At 37.5% G+C, this 15,699-nt stretch overlaps 1 protein-coding gene and 1 long non-coding RNA gene across 2 annotated transcripts; one reads left to right on the forward strand and one right to left on the reverse strand.

Moving 5' to 3' along the window:
• The first annotated feature begins 586 nt into the window (after positions 1 to 586).
• Positions 587 to 1,746, forward strand: LOC102081395 (uncharacterized). The gene is made up of 3 exons (XR_267325.4): positions 587 to 722; positions 864 to 927; positions 1,208 to 1,746. It is a non-coding gene; the product is annotated as an uncharacterized LOC102081395 (long non-coding RNA).
• Positions 1,747 to 2,637: 891 nt separating this feature from the next.
• LOC100712228 (docosahexaenoic acid omega-hydroxylase CYP4F3) lies at positions 2,638 to 11,363 on the reverse strand. The gene is made up of 13 exons (XM_013264582.3): positions 11,096 to 11,363; positions 10,761 to 10,905; positions 10,615 to 10,668; positions 10,349 to 10,476; positions 8,576 to 8,697; positions 8,347 to 8,496; positions 7,911 to 8,040; positions 5,333 to 5,399; positions 5,048 to 5,177; positions 4,821 to 4,954; positions 4,493 to 4,557; positions 4,332 to 4,414; positions 2,638 to 4,255 (listed from the first exon to the last, which is right to left on the reverse strand). The coding sequence occupies exons 1-13, from the start codon at positions 11,297 to 11,299 to the stop codon at positions 4,063 to 4,065; spliced, it is 1,605 nt and encodes a 534-aa protein (XP_013120036.1). The 5' UTR covers positions 11,300 to 11,363; the 3' UTR covers positions 2,638 to 4,062.
• Positions 11,364 to 15,699: the final 4,336 nt, after the last annotated feature.

Here is a 15,699-nt window from a genome sequence, read left to right on the forward strand (position 1 = left end):
TTAGCTTTTTGAGCATGTACTATATGATATGCAATGTACCTTGACCTACATTAGATAGATGTCTGTCATAAACAGAAGGGACAACAGCAATGTGCAAATAGTTTATTAGCAGACTGGCAGAATATTATTTGATGTCTATATTCTGTGGCAGAATGATTATAAATTGTAGATATATCCAGAAGTATAGAGATACGTGTCATGTTAGAGTCATGCCTGTGGCCACAAGTGCCACTGGTCTTCTGCTTTAAAATGCGGAAATATGAGCAAACTGTCAAAACATTTCACAAGTCTGTCAGTCACAGAATAAATGCCACATCATAGTTTATCTGTTGTTGCACCAGGTATGTTAGCAGAGTGTGCACAAACTGTATAAATCATCAGTTATCTAAAATATAGTGCTGTGCAAAAGTGCTGTCACAGTTTGGCCGACAAACATGCAGGAATACCTTCTTTAATGTAAAACCAGCTTTGAATAGCAAACTGTGTCTACAAGCTGTTGTGGTCATTTGTTGTGACAGTTGCATTGTTTCCTAATCACAAATAGAGAAGTGCTAAAGTGTCTCAGGATCGTTGCAAAAATGATGCAAATAATTATCTGAGATGTTTGTGCTTTTATGTATAAAAGCGGAAGTGCACAGAGTCTACGCTCTGACAGAAGCAAACTATAACTTGTAAATGTAAAATGTAGTATCTGTTCGTCTTGAGTCTTCACTTCATGTTTGGTAAGAACATTCATTTATCATATATTATAGGAAAGAAACTCATTGATAGACAAAACTCTTAACTGAAGTTCACCCACAGGTGTAAAGACGTGTATGCTGAATACCAAAAGACTGAATTATTGATTCTGCTCTACTTTTCAGATTACCAACTCATTCCTGAGCAACTGCAAGTTAACCAAACAACTACAAGCAAAAACAAAAAAAGGTAGAGTGCTGGGTAACCGATATTTTTGAATGTGAAACTGCATTTAGCAAAAGCAGTGTTTCTGTGGCTCTGTTATTACAGAGCATCAAATAAATGCAAACATTTTGATGGAGGCTCAGCACTGTTTTACTGTAAATCTACACATTTTCAGATAAAACCAAAGTAAAATGTGATCAGTACCATCCAGTTGATGTGCACTATATCAGATTTATGACGGATCTACTACACCAGTAACAAGAATGAGAAAATATTAATGTAAATGCTCTGTTTTCTTTATCAGGGGATCATGAGGTTTCAGTGTGCCTGTTTGCTCCTGGTGCTGCTCTCTCCTGCTGTGCTCTGTAAAACTGATGACAAGCTCAAAACTAAACATATTGTTGTGAGAAAGGGCTCCTGTGATCAAATGATGAAAAACATCAATGGCAGAAATGAATGCAAGGAGAAAAACACTTTCATCAAAGAAGAGTATTTGGAATCAGTTCTGACTGTGTGTGTAAAAACAAACACAGGATTCATCCCCAGAGAGTATGACGTTATTAAATGTAAACAATCGAGCAAGAACCCTTGTTCATACAAATACACTGAAACCAAACTTAGGGTGATAAAATGTAACAATGGAAAACCTGTACAACTTGATGCTTGGAAGGATTAAAGTTGAAAGTGATGGTATTCCTGCCTCTTTACTTGGCAGTAACATTTATCAAAATGTTAATTATGTGTCTATGTTCAGTTAATTCTGGAAATTAAAGGATTTATTTTGGAAGTGTAAGAATTTGGGAAACATTGAATGTAGCAGAATAAAGTTTCTTCATCCAGCAATCTTTGTTTCTCTTTTGATTTATTGGATTTACAGCTATGAATATGTTTTGAAGCAGAATACATGCTTGCATTTTTCACATTGTCGATTTATCTGGACACAAACCAAAAACAAACTGAAACTGGGAGGACTGGGAGTATTGTGTTCTGGGCATTTTTGTGACCTGTGCTAGAGCAAGACTGTTTTTTTACAGCACATTAACAAAAAGCAAACAAAATTCTTATGGAGTTCTTGTATACACTGTAAAAAAAATCTGTAATTTTACATTTTTCTTCTGTTAAATCTTTGCAGAATTTTACCATTATATTTAAATACAAGAAATATATGAAAAAAATTACAAAAATAGGGAATGAATTAACATGTCAAATGTAAAATAACATTTTAAAAAGCCCAAACTGTTAATAAACATTTTATTGTTTTAAATAAAATAAATAAATATTTATAAAATGAGATTTTATTTTTAAGTGTTATCGTATTAACCAAGAATTTAGCTTTTTATTCAGAAAACAAGACTGTAATTTAACATAATTTCACAAATATGTAATGTTTAATTAACAGAAACTGTGAAATTCTCATTTAATTTTCTCATTGATTATTATTAGTAGACTGTCAAAATACATATATAATTATCTTTGAAAACTATAATTACTGTACAGTAGTTGCCAGATTCAGAAATGTATATTGTATACAGATTATATATAGATTTGCTATTACGGTATTCACAAATTTAATGAGTATAAACAATTGCATGTAAATTACAGGTTTGCATTATTAAAATGCAATCAATCATTTAATATTATTTTACAGATGGCTATTGAAATTTCTTATAATTAAAGTACTATCAGTTATGTAACACTAAAAATATCAATATTTTTGTACTTATTTTTTTTTTATTGAAAAACATCAGTGAAAGGGTTACATTGAGAAAATTTTGCAGCCAATCAGTCAAAACATTTTGTACCTTAGTTCTTAACAGAAGCAGGGTGTGCAGTGCTGGTAAATTCATCCAATAGCCAGCAATAAGGAAAAAATTTGGAGGAAGGAAACAGGCCATTTATAGTTTGTACCTGGTGAAGGATGACAAACAGGATTTTAAAAAAGGATTAAATGTTGAGACACAGGAAGTGTGTTTAAAAGCTGTCATTGGAAAACTGAATTTCATAACTCTATAATGTTTAAGTAGGTAAATGTTTATATAAAAATCAAAATGCCATGCCGTATTACTGAACTGTTATGACAGTATCAAACAAACCAAAGCTAATATTAAATGTAACTTTGAGTGTTTATATGAACTCCAGTCTGATTTGATAAGATTTGTAGTTAGCAATGTAATTACATGTGGATGTGATTACAATACCAATAACATTTAATAACATTAACATTTTTTAATTTTTTAAATAAAAAGTCATTTGGAATAACTTTTTTTTAATATTTATTAAATATCACGATTTCTTACATGAAGTTATAAATAATAAATTATATCAATAACAGTTGATAGAATCAACAATGAACAGTAGATTGTTATAATTACAAAGCCAGATGCTAGTTTTACAGTATTTAAGAGTATTTTGACTTTTAAGGGTGGTATGTAATTTTTGTAATTTTTCTGATTAAATAAGACTGCCATGTAAGAGAATTCACATAAATTACATTATAATAACAGTACTTTTCTGCAACTCTAAGGTTGATCAGTTGTACTGTAGCAACATTTCATCATATTAATAGTTTAATGTAATCATTTTTACACATGTAAATACCTTTTACGATTAAAATTTAAATCTGTAAAAAAAAAAATATTGCCGGTAAAGTTAAAGCTATAAAGCCGTATTTTTATGTTATATCTCAAAAAAGTTTTTTTTTTTATTTTCACTGATTTTTTTTTAACAGTACTTAAATACAGAGCTACAGTATATTGAAGTTATGACAGATGAACTGTGCCACCAAAATGTAAGAAAGGAAACAAAATTGTGAATCCTCTGTTTCTTTTTATGTTAAAGAAGATTATTTTTTTTATTTGCCCAGTTAAATGTCGATTTCTGACAAGAAGATTTCAGCCCTTATATTAATGTGTGAAACCTCAAAATCAAACTGCTAATTACAGTCTGAGAGGTACATTAAAGAGTTGCATGGTTATTATTGCATTTGCCTATATTAGATAAAGACACCAAAAAGTTACTGCAGATAGATAACGTTTGTCAGTGGGCATCAACATAGATACTGCATTAAGTTTCACTTCCTGGCTGATCTTTTCTTTACTCTTTTCTCAAAAAAACAAGCTACTATATCATCTTATTGGCTCATTCATCTGACCGCTCCTGCTATGTGGGTGTGTTCAGAGGCTCCAGCTGCAGCCACAGGCCTCCCTCCGCACGCAGGACGAGTTGGGGGAGACGGCGAACCCTGCTGCTCCCGAGTTCAGGGTTCACTCCTGGGGTCAGTCGAAACCTGAGCAGGGTCAACGCCACAACAACACGAAGCTCCGCCATGGCAAATTTCTGACCAATACAGTTCCTGTGAAAATATACTTGTTATTTTGCTACCAAAACATTTCCTAGTTATACCGTTGGGAATAATTCTGAAACTGAACCTGGGGCCTGAGGAGAAGGGGATGAAGGCATGAGAGGTTTGGCTCTTTTTGTTGCTTGGGTCAAATCGCTGGGGATCATATTCCTGGTTAGAGAGCAAATGACAAAGATTAAATATGACAGATTTGTATCAAACATTAAGATGATCTTACTAAGTGCTTACATGTGGGTTTGTCCAGACAGTGGGGTTATGGTGTGTTCCATAAATGCTGACCAGGCAGATTGTACCTGGTTAACAAGAAATAATTAGTTGAGTTAGTTAAAGCTTAAACTTTCCTTTTACAACTTCAACATTTATTCGTCATCAACTTCTCTCATTAAGTGTGTAACTTGACATTAAAAACTGGCACTAATATATAGTAATCTCTCCTTAAATAGTATCCCTTAAAGTACTGTCTCACAAATGAAAGTTAAAGCATGATTTATGACAAGACAAAGCTCTTGAATCTCTAAAGTCTATTTGTAAATCTTGAAAGAGTTTCCCCCCTCACCCGCTGGGACTGTTCGATTTCCTGGCAGCACCATATCCTGAGTGTAACTCCGTGTTACAGCCTGCACAGGAGAGTGGAGTCTGAGGCTCTCTTTGATGCACATGGTGGTGAAGGGAAGGTTGGACAGATCCTCCCTTAAGATCAAGTCATGTCAGTGCACTGAGATAATATTCACATGTAAACATATGAATCTATCAATAATGTTGCTGGCATTTGTATTTTCTGACCACTCAATTTCTTGTCCATCTCGTCCCTCCATCAGGTCCATCACTTCCTGTCTGCATTTTTCCTGATAGTGTTCATGGCGTGCTAAATTATACAGCGTCCAGCAGATGGCACTGGCTGTTGTGTCGTGACCTGCCCGAGAAGAAGGTGAAGAAGTGTGAAGTGTGAGGATAATAACAACAAACTATGAGCTGCAGCTTTAAAGAGACATCCTAGAGTATATAGCAGCAGTTACCACTATAGTGTAATTTTTATGTGTGACCACAGATGTTACTGTAGCATGTCACCTGCAAACATGAAAGTGTTGGCCTCAGCCTGCATCTCCTCGTCCGTTAGTCCTTGTCCATCTTCATCCTTCAACACAGACATCTTGTAACTAATGCAGTCCCAAAAATGTAATGCATTTTACAATGCCCTGCTTCACTTCTAACTATTTACTTACACTGTGGCCAATTTCAAAGTGTCCCCAACACCATCTTCCTACACACTTTCACTTAGTTTACGCATAAGTGTGGAAGGTCCATAACATCACCTGTTCCAGGCCACTAATGGCTGGTGGAGGTTCTGTGTCTTATGTGCACGGAATTCCACATATAGATCAGTTTCACGTGATTATTTCAGAGCTGTCTCAGTAATAGATCGAATTAAATGGCTCTGGAAGCGATTCATTGATGCATACTCAAGCATCCAGGTAATTAAATCCCAAAAGGTTGATTCTGTTCATCTGGCCTAAAACGCTACGTCCAGATGAACAGAAGCTTAACCAAAACATATCATATGGAAAGAGTATTATTATATAACTAGCTGAAAACACACCACAAACTGCAGGATAATTAATATGCGGAGGCCAAGAAAAACAAGTCATTGGTTACTAAAATGACTTATCCAGCACCCACTCAGATGTCCATAAGTGTGAGCCTGTACAGCACATCTACATATCCAACCAACTCCAAGAATATGCAATGAAATCAATACACTCGTATTCCATTTGGCCAAAGATATGTGTCATCTGAATATTATCTTACTCCCAAAGTGGCAGAAACTATGATGCTAAAACACACGGGGGAAAATGTAGAGAGATCTAACAACTATTTAATATTTTGCTACGAGATTTTCTATGATACATTCTTCATGTAGGTAGAATGAATGGAGTGAAAGATTAAATTTTTCTGCAAAGAGGTTTTAATAAACAGTTAATGTACACGTACAACGTGAACAAAGTGCCCTGTTGATTTAATCATTTTTATACACGAGTGTATACATACATACACACACAGAGTAACTTTTAATGTTTAAATGTATGAAAAGTTTCAGCTTTAATGTGCAGCTGTAAGAAATATACAGCAGCAGCAAAAGTGCACGGAGTAGTAAGCTAATAATGACTCCAGGTAATTTATTTTTCACCTCTGTGAGATTTTGACATCTAGAATTGTGTGAAGTCAGCTAATGCAGAGAAAGTCTGGCTATGTTGAAATTTCCTCATTGTGAATCGTTTACAGCACTTTACACTAGGGATGGGTACCGGTATCCGGTGCCAGTTCTTTTAGAGCAGAGCTACAGATTAAAAATGCCCAAGGCCAAGCGGTCAAAAGTCTGGCTGTACTTCACAGCAAAAGATGCAAACTCAGCAGCCTGCAACAAGTGCTTTAAGCTGATACTGTGATACTGTGCAAAGGAGGTAACACCTCGAATCTGATGAAACGCCTGGCGACATATAGCATTTTGTTAAAAGCCGAGAAATGCGGCGTATTTGATAGCTTGCTGCGAGACCTCACACCGTGCACATCTACTGCGGGTGGGTTGCCTGTTATCGGACCCGGAGTTAGCAACATCCCCCAAAAACCCGAAGAGTAGAGTCCTGGCCCCTAGCCCTGTCAGTGTAGCAGAAATGATGACGGATGATGATGGCAGCAGCAGCTGTTCTTCTCTGGGTGAGTTGTTTAATGTTGTTCGTGTGTAGTTTACGTTGAGTAGGTTAACCACGTTATTAAATTAATGCATGTAAGGTGAACTAGCAAACGCTGTCGTAGTTACATGCGGCTGTCTTCTTGTTTGATGGCAGATACTCCCTTCACCCTGGCCAAAAAGGCTAAAATGACCAAAGAAAAAGTGGAAAACAGCTAAACATGAGAGGTTTTTGGACAAAGTTTGTGTTTTTTTCCATTGTTTAAGCACTGCTTCCAGCCAAGAGTGAGACCATATATGCCCTATAGCTGCAGAAAAGGCTAACATTGTTATCTTTTTACAAAAAAAACAGCTGAACATGAGAGTTTTTTAGACAAAGTTTGTGTTTTTTCCATTGCTTAAGCACCGGTTTGAGCACCGTTTAAGCACCGGCACCGTTTCAAAAGTACCGGTTTGGTACTGGTATTGGATAAAACCTAAACGATACCCATCCCTACTGAATATTCATGTATTGACAGCGCTGTAATTTTTCACTGTTTCACTTTAAAAACATAAATCTTTGCACAGATGATGTTTATATGTTGGTACGGTTCTTATCATTTTGCAGAAAAAAAGAGACCACTAAAAATAAAAACATGAGAGGTTTTTGGACAAAGCTTGCGTTCTCCATTCTTTAAGCACCGGTTTAAGCACTGGCACCGTTTCAAAAGTACCGATTTGGCACCAGTATCGGATAAAACCTAAACGATACCCATCCCTACTTTACACTGCTGTAAAGTTCCTGTTTTTCTGGGTGTTATAAACCCTTATTTAAGAGACACTTAAGCAGATGCAGTATTTAAATTAAAAATGGCTCTATACACTCCTTTTTTCCACTACTGCCTCCTCCTGGTATCTACTCGGCTCGGCCCGGCTCATTTTGTTTCAGTCGTTTTCTATTAAAGTTGAGTACCATCCTACCTTTGTCAACAACAGGATGTCTACAAAATCTTTCCTCTTCTGGGCTGTTGGGGCAATTTCAGATTGTGTTTCTGTCTCCCTCTGTTGGTTAAGGAGGGTGTGGCGCTTCTCAACCACATCCCTGGTGAACCTGTAAACCAGAATGCAGCGGCTCAAAATTGACATCACTAGCCTGCCTTTACCATACTCAGCAGTTCATTAGACATAATTACAAGTTACTATTCAAGAATATTACAGCATCACAAGTATCTAGAACATTAGATTTAAATAGAATTTTTTTCAACAGCATTGCACAAGGAAAAGAACATAAGCAACAGAAAGGACAGTAACAGTTTACTTTTCACCATTTGACAGTAACAATGTGTCATCACAATTGCAGCCTTCTATGTGACTTGTGTAACTCAGCTGCAGAAATGTCATAAGGTCAGAGCATTACCTGTGTACAGTGTTTAAGGCTTGTTTGAATTGTTTCCCCTGCTGAGTCTTCCAGTAAATCCAGTCCCAGTGGTGTAAAATATTTTTTTCTCTACGCTCTATTATCAGGTCACTGAGCTCCACTATGGCTGACACGTACTCACTGGAAGACCTGGAGGGACAATCTTCTTAGAAACAGACAAGTACAACAAAAATGGAAGATATCAGTTGAAATAAGTGGCTGCTCTCACTCCTGACAGTTGCTGTCATAGCTGAAGGCACATTTCAGTAAACTGTCCAGAGTCATCAGACTGACATGGTCAAACATCTCCAGATTAGTTTTGCCTTCTGCTACAAGTCGGCACCACTTGTCCTGAAAACAGAAACAAGGAGGGATTAACAGGATAAAGGTGTGAGCATTTGCAAGGAAACAAATCATATGTGGTGTGTGATTCATATGGTATATAAGTCTTCAATTTACAGCACCTGCTCTGTGCATGATCAGCATAAGTTTTTGACAATACTGGAAAATATCATAATATAATATTAAAATATATAAATAAAAAATATACAAATATAAAATCTATAATCTCCTTAGGGATTAATAAAGTATTCTGATTTTGCTTGATTCTGAAATCTGTAAAAACTATGACTTGATTTGTTTTGCAGGCAAATATGGAAAATATATTTATATCACACGTATTCGCAATTTTTGAAGGTCACCTGTAATTCTGCAGTTTGGAAGCAGTGTAGATGTAGATTGTGTATTTGTCTGTGTTTGGCCTCCTGGACTATTTCAGGACTATTTCTTTACTGAGATTAAATAACATACATTGATTAAAACCTATGAAATAAAACATGTTTTTTGAAGATTAGAACACTTGAATATGGGTAACAATTCCCCACAGCAACATGGATTTTATGGAATTTCTTCCTGTTAAAATGCAGTTTTTCCTTATCACCATCGCAAAGTGGTAAAATGGTAAATGGCCTGTATTTGTATAGCGCTTTACTAGTCCCTAAGGACCCCAAAGCGCAAAGTGCTCTCTCATAGAGGGTTGCTTGATTTTAGGGGTTTTCATCACTACCGCAACAATCAAGAATTAGAACATGAATTCAGTTCAGTTAAATTCAAAACACTTTAAATCACAACAACAATCACCTCAGGGCGCTTTATGTTGTGAGGTAAGAATCCTACAATAATAACCCTGCCAATCACTCAACCCCCTATGAAAAAGCACTTGGTGACAATGGGAAGGTGAAACTCTCTCTTAACAGAAAGAAACCTCCAGCAGAACCCGGCTCAGGGATGGGCAGCCATCTGCACGAAGCGAGACAGGACAAAAGACAAGAAATGCTCAGTGTATCGTGGAATGTTTCTAAGAAGACAAAAATAAAAACTTCATCTGGATTTAGAAGCAGGAAATTAGAGATCACTCAGTCCTTTAGGTCTTTGAGATATTTCTGTTGTTTAACTAATTGGTGTGTGTCATGTGGCTTCATGGATAGATAAAGCTGGGTATCATCAGCATAGCAATGAAAATGCATGCTAAGCCTTCGAATAATACTGCCTATGGGAAGCATTATATAATGTAAATATAACGGGTCCAACCATAGAACCCGTGGAATTCCACAATTAACCTTAGTGTGTTTAGAGGACTCCCCATTTACATGAACAAATTGTAGTCTGTTACTGTGGATAAACCACAGCAGTGCAGTACCTTCAATGAAAATGGCATGTTCTAATCTCTGTAACAAAATATTATGGTGAGCAGTATCAAATGCTGCATTGAGTTCTAGCAGGATAAGCACAGAGAGGAGGCCACTGTCAGAGGCCATAAGAAGACTATGGGTAACCTTCAATTAACTTAATTCGTAACCTGAAGTTAACTGGAAACCTAATTTTCCTCATGGGTGTACCAGTTTAACCATATGCAGTCTTTAAAGGTTTCAAATGTTTGCTCGTCTAAATATGTCAGTAAAAACTTAGCATGTAACTGTATGTGTGCCTGTGTGTATCTTACATGCATGGTTTTAGCTGAGGAGTTAAATACGGCAATGTAGCTCTTCAAAATATCAAAATGAAAAGCTGGAGTGAGCAGCCGCCTCTTGCGAGACCAAACCTCTCCGTTACTGATCAACACACTGTTTCCTGAGAGAAAAAAGAGAGTTTGCAGGAATAATTCTTTCCTGTATTTCCGACCTTCTATTAAGACTGGGTAATTAAAAAAAATTGACACTGATCCTATCTTGTAACCATGGATGAGAAAAACTGAAATGTCTGACTTACCAAGCCATGGCTGTAGATGGTGATAAATGAGTTCATCCTTCACAGTGATGCTGGCTGAAATAAGTAAATAACAGATGATGTAAGAGAAGAACAAAAGCTTCGGAAATGTGGTTTAATACAGACTGACTGTTGGTGTTTTACCCTACCAGCTGCCATAAGCAGAGGTTTGACGTAGTCAGGGTGGAAGAGTCTGACCAGGTGATAGAAAGGACCGATGAACCAGCAGCAGGAGTGTTTGTATGTCTGCACCAGGTCATCCACCCGCTGGAGACCTTCTTCTGTGCTCTGCATCTATAATGTTTTATCCCAAAACAAAATTTAAAGGTTTGCGGTGTTTAAAACAGTTGAAGAGGAAATAATGGTGATATTTTGCAACAGAAAGTGCACCCTGTTTAACTCTTAACTCTACAGTTATGTTATGATTTAGAGATAAATATGTCAAATAGACCATAAAAATCTAGATGATTGCTGCGTGTCGTACCTTCCCAAGATGGCCCAACAGCCATGAACGTGTCTGTGGTTTGCTGAAACAGGACAACTTGTGAGTGTACCAGGCATGACGCAGCAGCAGTCTCGCAGTCCAAAGTGCAACCACAGTAATCAGTCCAATACTGAAAATGTACAGGACTGAATAGAGACCTGTCCAGCTGAGGACCAGAGCAAGGACAGTGTGCAGGAGAGTCATCTCTAGGAGAGAGAAATTAGCATTCAGAAGTCCAAGTTTCTCACCACTGATCCTGCTCTGTTGTGTTTCTTATAGGGGGAAGTTGCTTATGTTGAAACACGTAGAGAGGAAACTGCTCCACCCCACCAATTCTGATTGTAAATACTTAAAGGTTAAAGTATTACACTGAGCTGCATTCCTGTAACTGCATCAATTTGTTGAAACCACTGAAAGGCATTGCATTGTTGTACTGTGCAACAGTGCTGGAAGCAGTTTGTACATAGAGAAGCAAAATCCTCCGAAATATGCAGTTGTAGAAATTGAAATATAAACATTATCCCATACTGGAAAAAAGCTTGGCAAAAAAAAGTGAAATGGCAAAACACACACACAAAAAAACCCACTAAAAAGCTAATAAACAAAATAAATGTATGTGTATGTAAGAAAGAGCTGAATATTGACAAAGTGTTTCAGAAAGAAAGCTTACATGAAGAAAGTGGCATGCATTTCTTGTTCTCCTTCACAGATCAAATGATGATGATCTTTGCCAAAAAACATATTTTTTTCATTTAACAATAATGTTGATATCTGTTGATATCATTAACTGTCTTTGTCAAATTCACTCAGCTTGTTTATTGCACATTTTTTTTGTTTTGGTAAATGAATTACAGCGAATATGAGGGAGGCACAGAGTCTAATAGCATAAATGTGCTAAAGCATGCAAAAATATATATTTTATTGATGTGTCTTAAAAACATATCAACAAGCATTTTTAAATACCACTATCCATCATTTATCCAGGTCTGGGTCATAGGGTAGTACTAACCATACATACCCAGACCTCACTTTCCCCAGCTGCCTCTTCCAGCTCTTCTACCATTAGGTTTCCAAGCCAGTCATCACATATAATCTCTCCATCCTGCCCTGGTCTCCCATGGTCTCCTATATGTGGGACGAGCCCAAAACACCTCACTTAAGACTTGTCCAAAGGTGTCCTGATCAGATGCCTAATGCACCTCAGCTGATTCCTTTTGATGGGGACCCTCTATGTGTCAGGACCAGTGTTGGGCAAGTTACTTTGAAAAAGTAATTCAATTATAGTTACTAGTTACTTCTTCAAAAAAGTAACTGAGTTAGTAACTGAGTTACAGTATTCTAAAAGTAATTAATTACTTGAAAAGTAACTATTGCGTTACTTTAAAAAAACATTTAACCCCCTGGGGTCCAGGGTATAATTGGCCATTTTTTACTACTTTTGATTTTCTCTCCACATTTTAAACTATTTACTTTGCCTTGTTTGGTATCATTCTTTTTAGCACAACCTCACGTGTCTGAATTTACAGTTATGTTTTCATTTTGACATACTGTATTAACACAATTGATCTAAAATCAGACAAAAAACATAAAATCAGAGTAGAAAAAGTTATATTTTTACTGTAACAACCATAAACATCTTTAATGAATCATATTTCATAACTTCAAATGCAAATATTAATTGTCAATTTTAAAATCCTATGCACAAGTTTTGCAAACAACAAAGTTATTTGCATCCATTTACCTTTTACCCTTTTTTTAAAAAAAAAACCATTTCAAACTATTTACAGAACAATCAGCTGTTCTTCAATAAGATGCCACACAAATTATTTGTGCCACTCCAAAAAAATATTTTGTGTCCACTACAAAGGAGAACATCACAGCCTGATACCTGCAGGTCTGACAGCAGCAGGTGTATCACTCCTGTTTCTACCTGGAGACAGCAGTCGCCTCATTGTTCTGACACACAACACAAAACTATCCACAACACTACACACTAACTACACAAGACAACACATTAACTACACACTCCAAACACGCTAAACGTCACAAATCTCACATCTCAAAACTCCCTCTCTCTTTTTCTGCTCTCTCTCTCTCTCTCTCCGTCACTCCTAAAACTTCCCCTGTTTTTTTTTTGTTTTTTTTTGCTCATAAGCAGAGAGTGCTTACTAGCGCTAACGTGGCGAAACTATTGAGGAGAAAACGCCGCGTATATCTTGTTTATCATGACTCTGGTTTTACGTGGCCTATCGACACAATTTAAAAACTGGTATATATCACCGTGTTGCTTCGTCTTTAAGTGGTCATGTGATTAACTTACCACGACTACTTTATTCTTCCTCAGTCAAACAGCAGCGCTCATGCGATTGTTTTGCCCCCTGATACGTAGTCGGCTACTTCCGTGCAACTGATATAAGATGCGGTAAGCTGAACACAGCTTCAACCGTCTGTTTGTTGAAAAATAGTAACAGACCGCGTTTCCTTGTTAGTAACTGTAACGCCGTTGTAACGATAGGAATAGTAATTAGTTAGATTACTCGTTACTGACAAAAGTAACGCCTTTATTCCCATCACTGGTCAGGACTCACCTTATTGTGATGAGATGTTAGATTTCAGGAGCAATATTGTCAGGGCAAACAGTCCTGAGTGAGGGGTCAGACTAAGTGCAACTCAAAATCTGAAATCAGTCCATAAACTGATTTCTGAATCTATAAACCTTACTGGAGATACCCAGGGACACCGGTGGAGACCCATCCTGATGCTAGGTCTGGTGAGGGAGCTTGTTTGGGAGTGCCTGGTGTAGACTTGTAGTCAAGACCGCCTAAACCAAGACCAAGACAATACCAGGACCAGAGGGTATCGTGACCAAGACAAGACCAAGACAGACTGAGTCAAGACCAAGACAAAGTTGAGACGAGACCAAGACAAAAAAGTCTTTAAACTGCAGCCAGATGCTGCATGATGTTTACAGGTGTCAGGCATATTTATGTGTTTTTGCTTTTGCACAGGCCTCCTCACCGCTGTCTACTGTCTCACTCACTTACTGAGAGGACAGACGCATGCTCCACTTGACTGTCGCGTCTCTCACCCTCTCTGTTTTTCACATAATGATATTATCCTATATCCTTGCATGTGATTGGCCACAATATGGAGGGATTGGAGCATAGCTGAGCCACTGTGTGAGAGTTGAGCAGCGAAAGGAAATTAAATGAGGAGCCGGCTCTCGTTCAATGGGAGTCGACTCTTCTGATTCACTACAAAGCACTCTCTAAGCACGGCTCTTAGAGCTGATGCTTTTGCGCATGACACATTATCGAACGTTACGTTGTGTGTCATGGATACTGTTGATTTCAAATCTCCCGACCACTATGTCAATCTGAGACAGCAAGACCGAGACAGCGAGACCAAGACAAGACCGAGGGATTCGAGACCAAGACAAGACCAAGACCAAAGTCTGTCGAGACAAGACCAAGTCCACGTAAAAGTGGTCTCGAGACATCCAATTCTAGCCTGGTGACCAGGTCTTAACTAAATGTGCCTGGTCAGGCTCAGTTCAAACAAGCAATAGTGGTCTGTCCTTCTCTGGGCCTAACCCCCATGGGTAGAGCTAAAGCTACTTCTTTTTGGACTGAGTTGCACTCAAAGATGAAGCCTTGTCCCAGTCCCCCGTTAACTAAACTGCCTTTAAATATATAGTTATAATAAATACTGGTATATGAGTATCACCCCAGTGCTGATGGACTAGTTACCACATTACTAAATAAATCTATGTGAAATTAATATTAATATAAGTTAGACTCTGGTGAAGGGTGCACCAGCAGCAATTTACTGGTGGGAATAAATCAGTATTCGAACATTCAAAAGCATGAGGCTAAATACACACACAAGAAAAGCCAACACTTTTCAAAAAGAGGCAATCTTTCTTTCAGGTTCTAAGCAGGCTGGATGGTGCTTAGGCTCCTGACATTGTGAATGTTCAGAGTCATGTGTTAGTGGCAGAATCAGACACATGCCAGTCATTACCACAAAAACCATCTGAGTGTGTTTATGTCCACAGAAGCATGACAACACATCTGAATACAGTGACGCAGTGAGTTAGTACTGTACATACAGAGAACATAGTAATGCATTAGTGAGCCATGATTTTACATAGAATAATGTTAAAACGAAGCACAGGTGCACAGTTGCAGTGGCAGCTTTGCATGTAATTGTTGTTACAGCCTCTATAAAGCACCCGTTTGTTACTGTGAGCATTCCTAGCACCATTCAGGACATTGAAATTACTACACAAAAAACACACACACACTAAAGACACACATATTCTTAAGCACTACAGCATGCAATAATAACAGTTACAGTCACTGATTTTTGTTTGTATACAGACTTAAATGGATGAGCAGCAGTAGTGCTCACCAGTGACACTGCTTTACAGCTTAGCAAGAATTTGACACACACTTGAATAAAGAAGAGCAGTGTATTATATTTCAACAGAAAAAAGCCACAGCCAGTATTGCAAGATCACAACTAAAGTCATTTTCCCAAACTAGAAAAGTTTGTTCTTCAGTATAATTGCAAATTATAATTGTTTTTCTTCTCTTTGGGTT

Source organism: Oreochromis niloticus, linkage group LG23, assembly GCF_001858045.2.
Source record: "Oreochromis niloticus isolate F11D_XX linkage group LG23, O_niloticus_UMD_NMBU, whole genome shotgun sequence".
Taxonomy (NCBI): domain Eukaryota; kingdom Metazoa; phylum Chordata; class Actinopteri; order Cichliformes; family Cichlidae; genus Oreochromis; species Oreochromis niloticus.